This window comes from Gymnogyps californianus, chromosome 10 (genome assembly GCF_018139145.2).
Source record: "Gymnogyps californianus isolate 813 chromosome 10, ASM1813914v2, whole genome shotgun sequence".
NCBI classification, from domain to species: Eukaryota; Metazoa; Chordata; class Aves; order Accipitriformes; family Cathartidae; genus Gymnogyps; species Gymnogyps californianus.
The window spans coordinates 19,434,568-19,449,873 of record NC_059480.1 but is presented as its reverse complement, the minus strand read 5'-3'; the positions used below and the strand labels follow the sequence as shown (position 1 = coordinate 19,449,873).

The 15,306-nt window shown below is 43.3% G+C and overlaps 1 protein-coding gene across 1 annotated transcript in view; it reads right to left on the bottom strand.

Annotated features, from left to right (window-relative positions):
• Window positions 1-15,306, bottom strand: part of MCF2L2 (MCF.2 cell line derived transforming sequence-like 2) — a 160,255-nt gene that overhangs the window by 123,010 nt on the left and 21,939 nt on the right. The window contains exon 3 of the mRNA XM_050902372.1: window positions 5,428-5,542. Coding sequence (XP_050758329.1) covers window positions 5,428-5,542 — 115 coding nt within the window. The remainder of the gene's footprint in view (window positions 1-5,427; window positions 5,543-15,306) is intronic.

Here is a 15,306-nt window from a genome sequence, read left to right as displayed (position 1 = left end):
TCTGAGCTTCTGCTGCAGCTCTGCAGGACCAAGAACAGTAACCAGAAAGCCAAAGTGTCGTGCAAATCTGGGATGCCATGCAAGTGTTCCTAATAGTTCATACTGGTAATAGGAAAGCTCGCTGAATTTCCCACTCCAATGTTTTTACAGCATTCCTCTGAGAATTACAAAATTCAATGACAATAGATGACTTTTCCTCTTAAGTACTGCAACATGCAGCTCTTTATGCAGAGGACAGAAAATGTGTTTGCAGCAGTGCCTCTCAAGCACAGGAAAGATAATTCATCAGTTTCTCCTTTTATATATATACAAATACATGCATATCCTTCAACAGCCCAACAAATGTTTCAAGGAAAAAAGTGACCAGTGTGGTATCTATGTGTTTGCTTTAGATGTTAGGGAAAAAAGGTTCAGATGAAGGCAACAAAGAAATTGTGTGTATTGCAGATTGTTACAGAAAGGGTGTGAGAAACTAAACACAGAAGTCTCGCTGTGGGGGCTTCCTAACCTACCCAAAAATCTGCATTGGTTTTATCAAACTGCTTCTGCTGATTGGGACCAAAAATTGCTTTGGAAGTCTGGTAGGCTCGAAAGGCCTGGGCAAATCAGCCTCAGCCTCCAGACGACCAGGTAGCATCTCTGTGGACAGGGTGCCTGTCATGCCTAATGGAGACACATAGGATGAGGTCAGGCTTTTTCTCTCTGCCTTAATAACCGATGTTGCTGCATTGTAAGTGGGCTGCCAGGAATTCTGGTTACATCTCAAACAGAGAAGGTTGGGGTAAACTTGCTGATAGTTTGGGAAATCAAAATGAGCACAAAGCCACATGTCATTTTGCTCCTTTGCTTGTGTGATACATGTCCAAAAAATTCTTTTTTGTTTAGTAATTTGCCAAGAAACATTTAGGTCACTATAGAAAGAAAACAACTGCTAGAAATTGTAGGGTGCAAATGCGTTTAGGAGTCACAAGGGAAAGGAAAGCAAGGGTGGGTTTTGCTTCTCTGTTCCCATTTAATACTCCCAGCACAGCATCTCTCTCCAGGCAAAAGGCTGGGGTGGTGTGAACCCCCACTCCTCAGCATCAGAGCTGCGTCCACCCTGGGCACGCTGATCTGCCAATCCCTGTGCCAACAACAGCCCCAGTTACTCCTTTTACTGCAGATGACCTGGAAGCTACAAGCTCCCAACCCTCCAGCTAGTACAACCACCACCCCAAAAGGCAAAAAAGCCATTGAGAAGCTGTCAAATAGAAACACACCCTAAAAACCAGACTGATGTGGATTGCACCCAGTTCCCTGGCCTAGGGAACAGGAGACCATCCAGTCAACACTGACTGCTGTCTGACCATCCAGTCCACAGAAAATTGTTAAAGACAGGATCATACTCATTAACAAATACTTGAAAACTCTCTTACATACTATCCACCAGTTCAGACTAATCCAGAATAAAGTTTTTAAACATTTGATACTGATAATACTAACAGCTGTCACAATCCGGTGCTCCCAAAAACAATCCCAGCACCCTCGCTGGCCTCTTGTTAAAGCACAGACTCAAGCATGCTCTTGCCCCACACAGGTGGAGGATAGCTCTTCTATTCACAGTTCTTCAAATGACGAGAGAAATAAGTAATCACAAGATGCATGTCCCACCTAGGTTTCTTTCCTCTTGCAGGAAACAGAATTTGATCCAAATATCTGGTTAACCACAACAAATACAAAAAATGCTTGTTGTGACTAATTATTCCAAGAGGACAATGTTACAATTCAACATCCACATTGCTTACAGTGTGTTATTGAAACTGGTCTATTGTTTAGAAAAAAGTTATTAGTAAAATAGTGAGATATGAAGAGGTAATTAAGTCAATGCAATTCTCCTTTCAACAGTTACATGTTTAGATGACCTTGGAAAAGGCTTTCTCTTTAATATGCTTTATATCTTTTTGACAGCCATGTTAATTTTTGAGAACCATGTCAAAGCAGCAGGAAAATGGGAATGTAAGAGGACATAATTTGAATCAAACGTATCACCAAAATATGGCCTTTACTCCAAAGAAACAGAGAATATATATTGGAATCGGCATCTAATTATGTTTTCAGCTCAGACTCATGCAACCAGTTTGTAGCTGCTGAATATCTCTCAGACAATAATTGGACACGTAGAATCAGGTTCAAATCTGATGCAGTTCCATTGAAACCAGTGATTTATAACAAAATGACCAACAAAGTAGGTGTGTTAGCTGAAGTTAACAAAATGCTGATGTTGGTCTAAAGAAATTTATCATTCAACTAATATCAGGTTAATGAAAATGAGAAAAATCTGTTCTTCGCAAAATTTATGATGTAGCTAAACCACAAGTAACTATATCCATAAGCACCATATTCACACAAGCTGACTGCACATAGAAATTGCCTTGTTTTGCCCATCTACCTGGTTTGAGAGACTGACTAAAGGCTTTCTAATAGGAGCGTACATGGAGGATTGGAGGCCTAAAAGAATTCAGAATCTGACTCTTATAATCACACCTTGGTGAGCAAACTGCAATGGAAGTAACTGACAAGACAGCATCTGCCAAAAGCAACAAGTACAACTGTGATTTAAACAAACACAAAAGTGTTTGTGCCAAGTAAAACTTGCCTCTGTGCCTCAGAACTAACTCTTAAGTCGCATTTTTAAAAGTCCCTCAAACATGTAGATCAGAAGTCACTTAAAAAGGGACCTTTGCTGTTTTTGTCCGTGACCATGATCAAGCAGTTCATTTTGTCAGATGTTCTCCTGCATAGGGATTTGTAACAGCACAAAAGCATCCAGGCATCAGATGCAACAAGAAAAATTAAATTCATAGATAATAGGAACAAGAGCCTATGAAATACAGATAGAGACAAGAAAATGCAAGAGAGAAGCAGCAAAGGAATTTTCTCATGAAATTAGTCTTGGCAAGAGTGGTCATGGGGGTGGGGAGAGCTGGGAATAGCAAACATATGGGAATAGGAACATTGCTTATCAGTTGCCACTGCAAATCTGTGTTGCAGGCCAGTTAAAGAGACAGACTGAGGAAATGAAAGATGAAATAGATGATACTTATATAATGGCTTGGATTTAAATATGAGAAAAGAGCAAAGGAGAGCAAAATACCACTGAAGTGTGCAGTCTAGCTATGGTGGGCGCTACTCACAGCTCTGTCCCTCCAAGACCAAGTGTAGTAACTGCAGCTGGCTGGCAAAGACAAAACCTGCCAACTAGCCGTGCCTGGCACATGGGGCTGCAGGGGAAGGCACAGGCCAGAACATTTTATTACACAAACAGTGCAGGTACAATCCTAGCTGCGGAAGAGTACGAAGAACAAGCCAAGGCATGAGATCTGAGAGAGATTTGTCAGGGTAAAATGAGAATCAGGCCATTAAGCAAACAATTCAGGTACCTATTGCAGTATATATCATTTACAGCATTGAACTTATTACATTGTCTGAGATGAAATGGGAAAAAAAAATAGAGAATAGACTTAAAAACTACACAATCTGAAGAAGGAAGAAAAGAATGGGGAGAGAAGATGAGAAAACCACATGCTGCTAAAAAGCAAAGCAGCTGAGCAGAGCACAGAAGAAAATGTGGGAGAATATCTACATCAAATCACTCTGGCAGACTATGCAAAGGCAAGCAGCAAAGAAACCATTCAGCGATACACTTCTGTAAATCTTGGCTGCCACAGGTTGATGGATGCAACATGACAAGGGTCAAGACAAGAGAGGTACCTTTGGACAACAGAAAACTCAAAATGGGCCTCTAACCCTGATATAAAGCTAGACCTCAGACTTCTGCAATGTTATTCCCTGCTTTTCACCTTGATGTTCAGGATGGTATCAATTGTCTTCACTGAGATAAGCCAATGGTATTTGTATGTTTGTTTTTTTGTTGTTTAGTTTTTCTTTTTTACTAGATAGGGCTGATTTAAGACCTAAATTTAGCCAGGGAAACAGAGAGAGTGTCAGCAAGTGATCCTATTTCAGTCAGCATGCTGAAAGGAAAGGCCATACCAAGGTCTGAATGTCATTTGGCACTAAGGGATGGTAGGTAGTGGCTACTGAGGCAAAAGCAGAAAGAAAGTGAGAAGGACAATCTTTCTCTTGGTGTATTCTCCCAAGTCCCAGCATTAAGGAATATATGGATTTCTTCAGCCAGAGTTTGCATCTGAGCCATTGTGTTCAGCTGCCACTGATGGAGGTATCCTTCATGAATTTGGCTAATTTCTTTTGAACCCATCTGTACTTTTGGCTTTCACACAGGCTGAAGAAGCATAAAGCATTTCTGTCTATCATGTTGACAATGTAACGTGCTAGTTCCCCAACATGTGACAACATTACTGGGAATCACCCACCAGCATACCAAATACAAAGAACTGGAAAACTAGTTTTGTGTTTTTCTCAGCTGCTATAGCTGTTTTATTAACCCTGAAGCTGGTCATCCTCTCAGTCCTGAAACTAGTGAAGAAATATGTAAGACAGAGTTTCTCCTGGCAGAACAAAAGCCCTACAGAGCAGAGTGAAACAATGAAGCTGTTAAGTTCACAGTGTGTGGTTTCTCTCAGCTTGCTTTGGCAACTCAGTATGGGGAATACATGGAGGTGGAGCTGGAAAACTTCTTACTCAAACTTGAAGGAGGCACGTTTTCCCCTCATCATCCTCTAAGCACCTTTATACACAAGACCACAGGAAATAATAAATTCCTGCTGTGCTTCTAACTAGCACAAACAGCCATGGTCCAGAGACAGGATCAGGGGACTGAAAAAATATTAAGCTCTCTTTTTGGATAAACAAAAAGTAATTCAGCAGCCATGCCTTAGCGCATTTCCTCAGAGCAGTGGAAGTGAGTTTGTTTCACTATCCTTGCACAGCTGTAGGCAAACAGCAAGGAAAACATCCTAGCTGTGGAGTAACCTCCCAATAAACGAAGCATCAGAAAGCACATGGTGCTTGCCAGAATCCTGTCAACAGGGCACCTAGCTTGCTTTCCCAGAAAAGAGAAAGCTTGCACAGAAAGATGCACTCAGAAAATGAGCAGTAACAGGACCTATGTAAGTTTGGCTCTTTCCAGATGCAACCCTTCCCCTGTTACATCCAGCGCCCCTGAGAATTTTCACAAATGGCCCCTCTTAGCTCCCTTTTGATCTGCTATCTTTACTGCTGCTCTTCAGGTCTACACCCCCTCCCACCCAGTTCAAGCCCTGAACAGAAAACCGGTCCTCTGTGAAGCTTTCTTTCCCATGCAAATGATGTAAGTGGTTCCTAGGGCTTCCTGTACATAGGAAAGTTTCATACTGACTGGATGGATGCAGAGTCACTGGTACCTCCTGGTGGCACCACTAAAAGCAGTGAGCCCCTGAGGGAGCAAAGCTCTCCAGGAAATCAACAGACATTTGTGCTTAGCCTCACCTGGGAATGCTGGTTAGGTATGTGACCACGTTCAGAAAATCTTCATCAGGTATGTCACTGAATCCTGCAAATTCTGGAAAGGTTATAATGGGTGCCCCATCCTTCCCTCTTCCTCCTGCAAAAGAGGGGTTGTAAAGATTAGAGGGTGATTTTATGCCTTTGGACAGACTGGTCAGTACTCAAATGGGAAACACTGGCATATCCCTCATTGAAAAGCACCCAGATCCAGCACACATGTGATCACCTTCCCATTTGATATTATAACTCACTGTAGTTTCATTACCTCAGTTTACTCCAGCTGAAATTCTAGCCTCTGTAGTTTATTCTCAGGTTTTTCATGAACCTTCTGCATAATTCTGATTAAGCACTTTCTTTGGTTCGTTTCCCATTTCCAAGTAATTTCTTGTGATAATATTACAACATTTCCCTATGTATAGGTACAGCACTCTCTGATTCCTTCTAGACATTAAAGGAAATGAAGTAACAGAGCATACAAGCTTTGAATACACACATATAACCCATGACACAGGCCTAGGACAAATGCAGTCTTAGGTCTTTCCTTAACAAAAAAAAGCTCAAAGTGCATGGAGTATTTAATCAATGAGTTTTGCTCTTGTCTTGTTCATTTGCATCAAACCTCCATTAAATAGGACAGGAAGGTCATAAGCAGCAAGGGACTCAAGAAGAGTCCCTATCTGAGGGACTTCCTGATCCAAACAGCAGTATTCAAACTCTGGTAGAGCTACGGGAAGCATGGAGCTGAGTCCTTTATAACCGAGCAGCCTTTACAGTTCTCCTGGCACAATGCTCAGCTCTAGGAGATGTAGTACACAGCACAAACCCTGTTTACTTGCAGGACCAATCCTAACTTGGTTCTCCTAATAAATGTGGGCATCACTTAAACCACACAGAAGTTAACAGGAGTTTTCTCACCAACTTGGACTCAGAGCCGAGAGCAGACTAATGAGGCAGTAGCACATAAAGCAATACGATGAAACAAAGCTTTTGTTACAGATACCTTATTGCTTAGTGCTGCTTAGGGCATTAAGGACATGCTTTTTCCTGAGTCTTTCTCCTTCCTCTGCAATCTCTGTATAAGCCTATTTTTCTGCACCAGGCTGAGGAATTCTCCAGCAACCCAATACTGAGCCTAGTCCTGCAGCACACGCAGTTTTCCTAGTCATTTATCACCCACAGAAGATTCTTGTCCAAGGAACAGCCATGCTCTGGGTTTCCCCTTAGTGAAGGGGAAGCTGTGAGAGGGAGAGAGAAAATTACCCTCCTCGAGGAAAACGTCCAATAAATTATCCCATTAAAAGCATGGGAGGAAACAGAGACTCAGGGAAAAAATATGAGCTCTCATTCCTCTAAAGTACCCTCTAAATCTCCATAAATAAACGCTGTTTCCAGGCTGCTCCCGTAGACCATTGCCTTTCCCTGCTGATAACCACAGCTGATGCCACAAACCAGTTGCTCCTGCTCCTGTTTTGGTGGTCATTGCAAAGAGGTGCTCCAGTAATTACTAGCTATTTCTGTGTAGAGTGGTCCGTCCCTTGCTAGTCCTGATTCTGCCTCTGCCCAACCCTCCCGGACTCAGTTGGATTATTTCAGGTCCCTTCTGTGCTGTCCAGACATGGAGAGCTGGGACACTGAGGAACACAATGTTTGCATAAAGTAGAAGTCATAACTCTAGAAAATAGGAATTTTGAAGAAGGAAACCCTTTTCCATCTTGACATCTGGTGACGTGGTGGCTTTGTCAGGAGACTACCTTTAGCCCCTATTTTCCTTGCTGAAGGTTGATTATTGCTTTAATTACATCTGAAAATGACTCAGTTTTGTTAGATCATCCACTAAACTCACCCTGCTAGGGAGAAAACAGGCCTACAGAGATTCAAAAGGCTTTCAGCCAAAATGCAAAGAAGGAATACTATCATTCACACTGCACTGAACTGGATTTCAAATGCTGAGCAAAGCCACAGCCTCCACATTGACCTCCCTGTTGGCCTTGAGATAAGGCCAAATGCTGATGCATGGCAGCTTGATCTCAGGGCACTCTAGCTGCACTCTCTGCAGTCAGCAGTGCCACAGAACATGCTGTCATGCAAATTTAGTCAGACTTTCCCCTGACTGTTTGCTGCACTCGAGAGACCAGGAACTCCAACCAGCAGGTACCCAGTTAGGATGGTTTGTTACAGATTCTTAGTGACATCTTCTGGACACAAACTGTAACGGCCAGGAAAATGAAATGGTAAGCTTGCCTGCTCTCTCTCTTCTTGCAGAGTTCAATGCATGCCAAGGTATTTCATAGATGGTATCTTGTACACATTCACATGGTTCCTGGGCACCACGCTTTCCCATTCACGTATTTCATATATGTGAAGACACTCTAAATGGGGGAGAGGTGGCAACCTGGAATACTTTGGTTTAAAGAAGCAGTATTTGCCCCTAGAGGATAAGATAAAGATTCCCCTGGGACCTGTCCTTCAACACCTGATCGTTTACCTGCAGTTATACTCAACCTTTGTTTAAACTACAAGTTTCACGTGGCACTTCCAATGCTCCTGCTAACCAGGATCTCTTTGTGTCCCTTTTATCTTCTCTTTCTCTTGCATCCACATTCATACATGTGCTCTTCCTCCTCTGGCCTCTTTTCCCCACGCTAGATGAGGCAGGCTGATGACGCACTGTATGTATGTGGGTGTGTACTTTTGTCACATGATCTTCTCCTATAAAAAGCCATCCAAGGAATGAATGTAGGCAGACTGAACACTGACTTCTTCCCGTCACCACTAGCAACAAATCTAGAAGGACACTTAGGAGCAGCCTCACACTGAGCATTCAACTAAGAGCCAGGAGCTCCTTGCCTCTGACTAGGCCCCGCACCCTTAACAGCTCTTGGGCTCCATCTCATTCTCCAAGGTGAAGGTAGCACTTCCTGCAGCAACCAAAACAGAAGAATGCTCAGAAGGTTCTTGAATACAGCTATATTTCAGACAGGGAAATAAACAAGGAAACCCTCAGTTCCTGCCATACCATGAAATTAGAGTGAAGTTTGAGGGAGTTTTGTGATCAGAAATTGTTGAGTACTGTGACAAGCAGAGAGCAGGAATGTCTGAAGTGTTGGGTGACAAGTAATAACACAAATATGTTAGGATATGGTTCCTGCCCATATCTGAACCTTGAGCAGTAGTTGAGTTACAAGGGAAAACGATCCATATCCATTTATCCATATATCTAGCAAGGTAACAAGAGTGGATGTTAAGGGATATAAGGGAAGCTCCTTATATACCAGGGGTGTCTGGAAAACTCTCTCCTCTGGATGAGAGCGCAGTTCCATACATCTAAATGTTAATGTCACTTTTTTTCCTGACACTAAGCCAAGATTTGCTGCAGTATGCAAATTTCTGCAGAATGTGAACTGGCAAGCTGCAGCCCTTTTTTTCTGGGCCATCAACCTTGCTTTCTAGGGAGTTGCTACTAGATTTCTTCCAGTCCTTGAAATACTTTAACTGGCTACTCAATGTCTTGGAGGGGCAGAGACCGCAAACTAAAAACCAACAGGGACAGTCTTCAGTCAGTTCCACGGCCATAAGGACTCAGTGCATGTGTCCTGGTTTCGGCTGGGACAGAGTTAACTCTCTTCTTAGTAGCTGGTACAGTGCTGTGTTTTGGATTTAGTGTGAGAATGATGTTGATAACACTCCGATGTTTCAGTTGTTGCTAAGTAGCGCTTATCTTAAGCCAAGGACTTTTCAGTTTCCCATGCTCTGCCAGCAAGCAGGTGTGCAAGAAGCTGGGAGGGAGCATGGCCGGGGCAGCTGACCTGAACTAGCCAAAGGGATATTCCATACCATGGAACGTCATGCCCAGTATATGAACAGGGGGGAGTTGGCCAGGAGGGGCAGATCGCGGCTCTGACATGGGTCAGCGGGTGGTGAGCAATTGCATTGTGCATCACTGGGGTTTCCCCCCACTCCCCCTCCTTTTTTGTTATATTCCTTTTCATTACTACTATTATTATTATATTTTATTATTATTATTGTTAATATTGTATTTTACTTTAGTTATTAAACTGTTCTTATCTCAACCCACGAGTTCTGCCTTCTTTCCCGATTCTCCTCCCCATCCCACTGGGAGTGGGGGGGGCGGGGAGTGAGGGAGCAGCTGTGTGATGCCTGGCTTCTGACTGGGGTTAAACCACGACAGCATGGAATTTGGCCCCAAGGACTCTCTGTATGCGATCCTTGCACTTGCTGGGACTGCGCATAACCCCCATGCTCCTGGGCATCACTTGTGAAAAGAGTGTAATTGCTGCACAGAAAATGTTACAATCCATAACAAGTAAGGCAGGCAGGGACAGAACAAGCTCCAGCAGCTCCATGGAAGACCAAAAGAAAAGAATAGTCCTCAAGAAAAAAAAAAAAAGACATTTTAAGTAGAAAGTGGGGGCAGGAAGAGGGAGACAGAAAAGAAGTGCTGAACGGAGTGAGCCACATGAACACCGAGCAAAGCTGAGAGGGTTACATTACAGCCACCTGAGGCATGTCTGCTCTACTCAGCAATGTCTGTGCAGCAAGATAAGGGGGCCCAAGGACTGCCAGGAGCAAAGGAGCTTGATGAAAAGCCAGAGCAACGTGACGCACGAGCTGAGCTAAAGAGCCCCATGGGAGAAACGAGCAATAACTTGAGTTTAGTGCAGTCGGAAGGAAAAACAAAGATACACTGAAAAATAGATATCAGGAGCATGGCCATGCCTGGCAGCTGTCTTCATGCAATGCACAGGCCTCTGTCTCGCTGACTTGCAGCTCCTCCAGGCGCCATTAGATGCCACTCTGCAGCACTCTTCAAGCAACCCAGCCACCTCCAACACCTTCTGGCAGCTCCAAATGCTGGTGCCAGGCCAGGGAAAGAGCAGCTGGTGGCAGTGGCCGTTGCAAGCAGCAACCACAGCAGTTGGAGTTTCAGCTGGCAGGAGGAGAGGTTCAGGGCTATCTTCTAGCTGAACTAACATGAGGCTCACTCCTGACCCTGCCTTAGAGGAGCCAGGCTATCCCACTGGCAGTCTCCCGTGGATCACTGCTCCTCAATCAGACCCCAGGCTGCTCTGTCACAGCTAGCCGCAGAGTTTTGCCTGCAGAGGAAACTCAACCAGATTTTGTCTACTATCGCCTGATGCAGACCTGAGCTCCCCTCCCAGACAGCACCCACAAATGCAACACATGCTGCCACCCTGATTCAGCTCCATCAATTTCCTTCAAGAGGTCCCTCTCCTTTCTGCTCTCTAGCTCTGCAGATAGCAACCTGCCTTGCATCCAACCCAAACTCATTGTGTCAAAGGTATGGACCCACTGCTGCTTGGGGAAGGGCATTCTGTTTAAAGATCTTGATGTACAATCAGAGAGAAGTTATCAGCAAGCAGTTAAATCATTTGCATTCAGTGTCGCACACAGAGGAGCATCAAACTCAACAACTTGGAGCACAAACGAGGCAAACATCAGGAGTTGGAGAAGCAGAAGGCTGGACTGCCTGGATAAAGGCAAGACTTAAGAGGAAAAGATTACAGTCAGCTTGACCTTCTGCCTGGTTTGCCACTCAGAATGACAGCATCCCTCTCCTCCGCTTCCTGGGCACTTTCCTCATTTTACACGCCAGCTTCTTGCTCAACTTCTCCTCTTCTCTTGTGGCCCAAGGACAAAGGGACAGGAAGAACATGGCTGACAAGTCAGAAGTACAGCGTGAACGTGGAAGGGAAAGAAAAGTAGGAGAGATGGCGCACAAGCTGCATCAGGGTAGTACAAAGCATGGTAATGGGACCATTGCTCACTCGTATGTGTGCCAATTCCCCAAGTCCCAGGACACAAAGCAGCATTCATAGTTGCTCCTATTAGATAGACTTCCCAGCTGCCAATGCAGCCTGGCTAGCTGTTGCAGTGAAGATGGGGCCAGAATTCAGCTGTGGAAACAAAACAGCTGAAGTATTTTGGGGAGGAATCTGCATGGGAGAGAATGGGATACGGCAGCAGAGAAAATTTAATTTTGCTTTGCAGTGTAAAGGGTGTGATTGACAAATGAGGTGTGAGTGCTGAATTCTGAGAGCTCTCACAGCTGAAGTTGCATGTTGGTATGACTGATGTAAAACCAGCAAGCAATCACAACTGCAGGCCAAGTTCCTGGACATAATGGGGATCCTAGGAACTCTCCCACTCCCCAGTTCTAGTCCACCTATGCCTCCTTTCCAGGGACCAAAAATATCCATGGTTTAGACAATCAGGGGCTACACTGAAGTCCTATTCCATAGCCAGCAGCTCTTCTTGTAACACCAATAGTAGGATTCATAAGGTAACATCTAACTAGAGCTTACCAAATATGCTGAATCCCTTGAAAAAAAAACCCCAACAAACAGGCTATGGGCAGGAGAAGTTCCAAAAGTTTGTCTGCCAGTTTACAGTGCACACTTCCCCAGCCTGCCACAGACACCAACTCATCAGTTAGTATTGGAAAGTTCTCTTTCAAATTTTGCTGACACATGCAAGCTAACTGCTTGGGTCTGCCCACATGCAGAGAGCTCCCTTAGTCATAGCAGACCTGAATACAATTCATCTCCTGGGTCAGACAGCTGAAGAGTTCAGTGATATCTTGGCTGAAGTTTCACTGCCTTAGTCAGGTTTTGCTTTTTCCATGCTCTGTTGTTTTGGTTTTCCATGTTGGTTAAGGGTTGTGAATGCTGAATTTCTCCTTAAAGTTAAATCATGCTTCCTGGGTCTAGATTTTTACATGAGCTCCAAACTGTCCTTTTGGCAAGGTCAGGCCAGGTTTTCCAAAAGGCTCAGTTTAAAGAGGAAGCAGATGGCCAAATACCCTCCAGGCTTTGGAAATTAAATAAACTGGCTTCGGAGTCAGTTACAATTTTCAGATGTAGTCTCCCATCCACTGAAGTCCATTGACTTAACAGGAGCACAACACAAAGAAAATGAATCTCTGCTAATACGCTTCGTGACAGTTTGTCTAATAAATTTGTGATTTAGTAGCAGGATCCATTATTGCTGCAAATGGCAGATTGGGCTCTTTGACAGAGTAATTATGGATAAGAACAGGTTGTGAAGCTGCAGATAAAAAGGGAGGGGGTAGTAGTAGTTCCAAGAGCAGATTGATACAGCGGGTTATTAGTCTGTCAGCAGGACAGGAACAGTATTTTACCAGTGGTTTTCCATTCTTCAGTAAAAACTGGTGTGTGTTAGAATAGCCAGGTTTTCAGTACTACGCACCTATGTGATCTAGTTCCCTTAACAGCTACAGGAAATACACAAACATAGCTGTGCACTCCTATGTTGTCACAGCTGTAGTCCCATAATTGGGAGTTCAGTTTTTAGGGAAAGGAAAGAGGCAGTAGTGGTTTCAAAACTAGAACTTAACCACAAGAACCAGTACTCCCACCAGATCTCACAAGCTAAGCAGGGCTAGATCAGCGCATGGAAAAAGAGATGACCAAAGTAGAACTACGTGATTAAGGACATTGTCACATCACACCGCAGCCTTTTCGATGACCACAGTGGACCAGGGAAGGCTTTGGAGAGTTTCCCTGTTCTTGGCATGGACAGTACAGTCTTGGTTAGTCTGGTGGCTAGAGAGCCAGGACAAACAGGAGGCTGTTAGTATCCAATACATTCATTATAACTAGACCCTGACACAATCAAACACCAAACTCATTAGGCTTCTTACATAATTCCTACCATCTGCTCAAAGACTGCAAGACCGTCAGATCCTCTTCTAAGAAGTTTGTATGCAGCAATAGTAGAGGAAAGTGTTTCTAATGAGTCGTGTCCAGAGAAAACAAAGAGCTTTTGACTTCAATTGTTCTACTCTTTCTTTTCTGCTTTACTGTGAGGGAATATTATGGTTTCACTACATCTGCCTCAGCCACCAGCTGTTAATAAAAAGCTGATATTAACCAAATAAATATTCATTTATAACAAACTCTGCAACAGTCAATCAGTTACTTTCATTATCACTGCCCAAATGGATTTGGGGTCCACAGGACTGAAGAGGAGAGCTCGACAAAGCTAGAGGCTGTGGAGTAGCACAGACCAGACTCACTGCTAACATCCTCTGAGCTCTGCATGTGCGTGTGTGGAAGAGGCGGCTGGCTGCCCTCTGGAGGCTGCAGCCTACAGAGAGAAAGAAATAACCGCAACTAGTATAAATCAGCATATACCGTTTTTATGAAGTTGTTCAGAAAAACATATTATATGCCCAAAACACTCTACAAGTAAGTTGGGAGTGTCTTTTACTGCCCACGGTGATGGGGCCAAAAAGCAGAGGGGGGTTTTTCAGACAGTGGCTACTGAGCTGGAACGTATCGGCATGGAAAACCAGGAAATAGGCTAAGTATCAGGAGATTTTCAGTCTCCATGTAGGCAAGCACTGAAGCACCAAAATATTTGTGGTTGCTTGTGCCTAATGAAAAGCAGCATGCTTTAAGGAAAAGCTGCAGAGCCGCCTGGGAAAAAAAAAATAAAATAATCAAAATCAAATGAGGTCATTTATGTGTGAATTACTTTAATAAGTGAAATGAGGCAGGAGAGTGCCCAGATCTATTTTCATTGGATGAAGTAAACAATCTTCTGCTAGAGGAAAAAGAAAGTTACACTTATTTAGAGAAATGCATTTTTGAAAAGTATAGTCATTTCTGGCTTGTACCTAAACCTCAGTTTGCAGGAGGCAATAGAGGGACAGTAAGGAAGATTCCTCTTGTTATATTTTACCTATGACCCACCAGTGGTCACCAACAGAGTAGACGATTTTATGTTCGTGATCTTTTTCACAGGCTGCCATGGGGATTTCGGAGTGGAGGCACCCAGGTTTCCAAATTTAGCTGTAAACTTCAGACTGAAATCAACTTAGAAACTATGAACTATACTGCCCTGTTTCTTATTAGGATACTATTTCTGGACTGTACTGAGGAGATTTTAGATAAGCCTGAAAATTCTTCAAATGGGGTTTGTTATTTATGTAGATGGGGGCATGAAAGACACCTTTTCACTCACTTCTGGTATTTGTTATTAGTACTTGTATGCTGATAAACCAGTTATTTGTTGATCCCTGACAAAAAAGCCCCTCAGCCCTGCCTTCTATGAAGAGTTATTTCCAAAGTCTTTAAGCACCTTAGGTTTAAATAGTCTTATTTAAACATCTTTCTCATTGCTTCCAAGAATAAAAGAATTAGATGAAATGTGAAGAGTTGAATTTGCTAAAATAGCAGGTGAGAATACAGGCACTGCTGAAATGATGAGTCCATAAAGAAATATGAAAATGCTTTTTTATATTTACCCTTGACATTTCTGTGCCGTGTTTAATGTTCTAGCTGGAACTGGAAATGGATTTGTCTTCCTGTTTAGTAAACTGCTTTCTACAAGTTGCTCGTTACATGCCATATATAGCTTTTATAAATGGTCTCAAATGTTGCAAGGTAATGGGGTGTAAGAAAAGCAGTCCTCCACATTTTACTGGATATACATTGCACACGAGGCACTGAATTCTCAACATGCATGATGTTCTCTACACTGATATAAGTGTTTTCAGGCATTCGTGTATCAGTTAAATTAAAGGCCTTGAAAACAATATTGGTTTCAGCAGCTCTGCATGCCTGGTGAGCAGAAAAAGCAAGCAGAGCATTCTAGAGAGACCAGCTGATAAGTGTTTTCTTGCTTACAAAGAGCAGACAAGCATTCCAGTTGTGATCTGACTGAAGTTAACATCAAGACCCAAAAGGAGTTGAACAGTGATTAGATTCCCTGTTCCCTTTCTTGTATTTAGAATATTTTAAAGTCAGTTTAGCACTAATAAAAGGGATCTGAGTAGCATTCCTGAAGCAGTTCTTT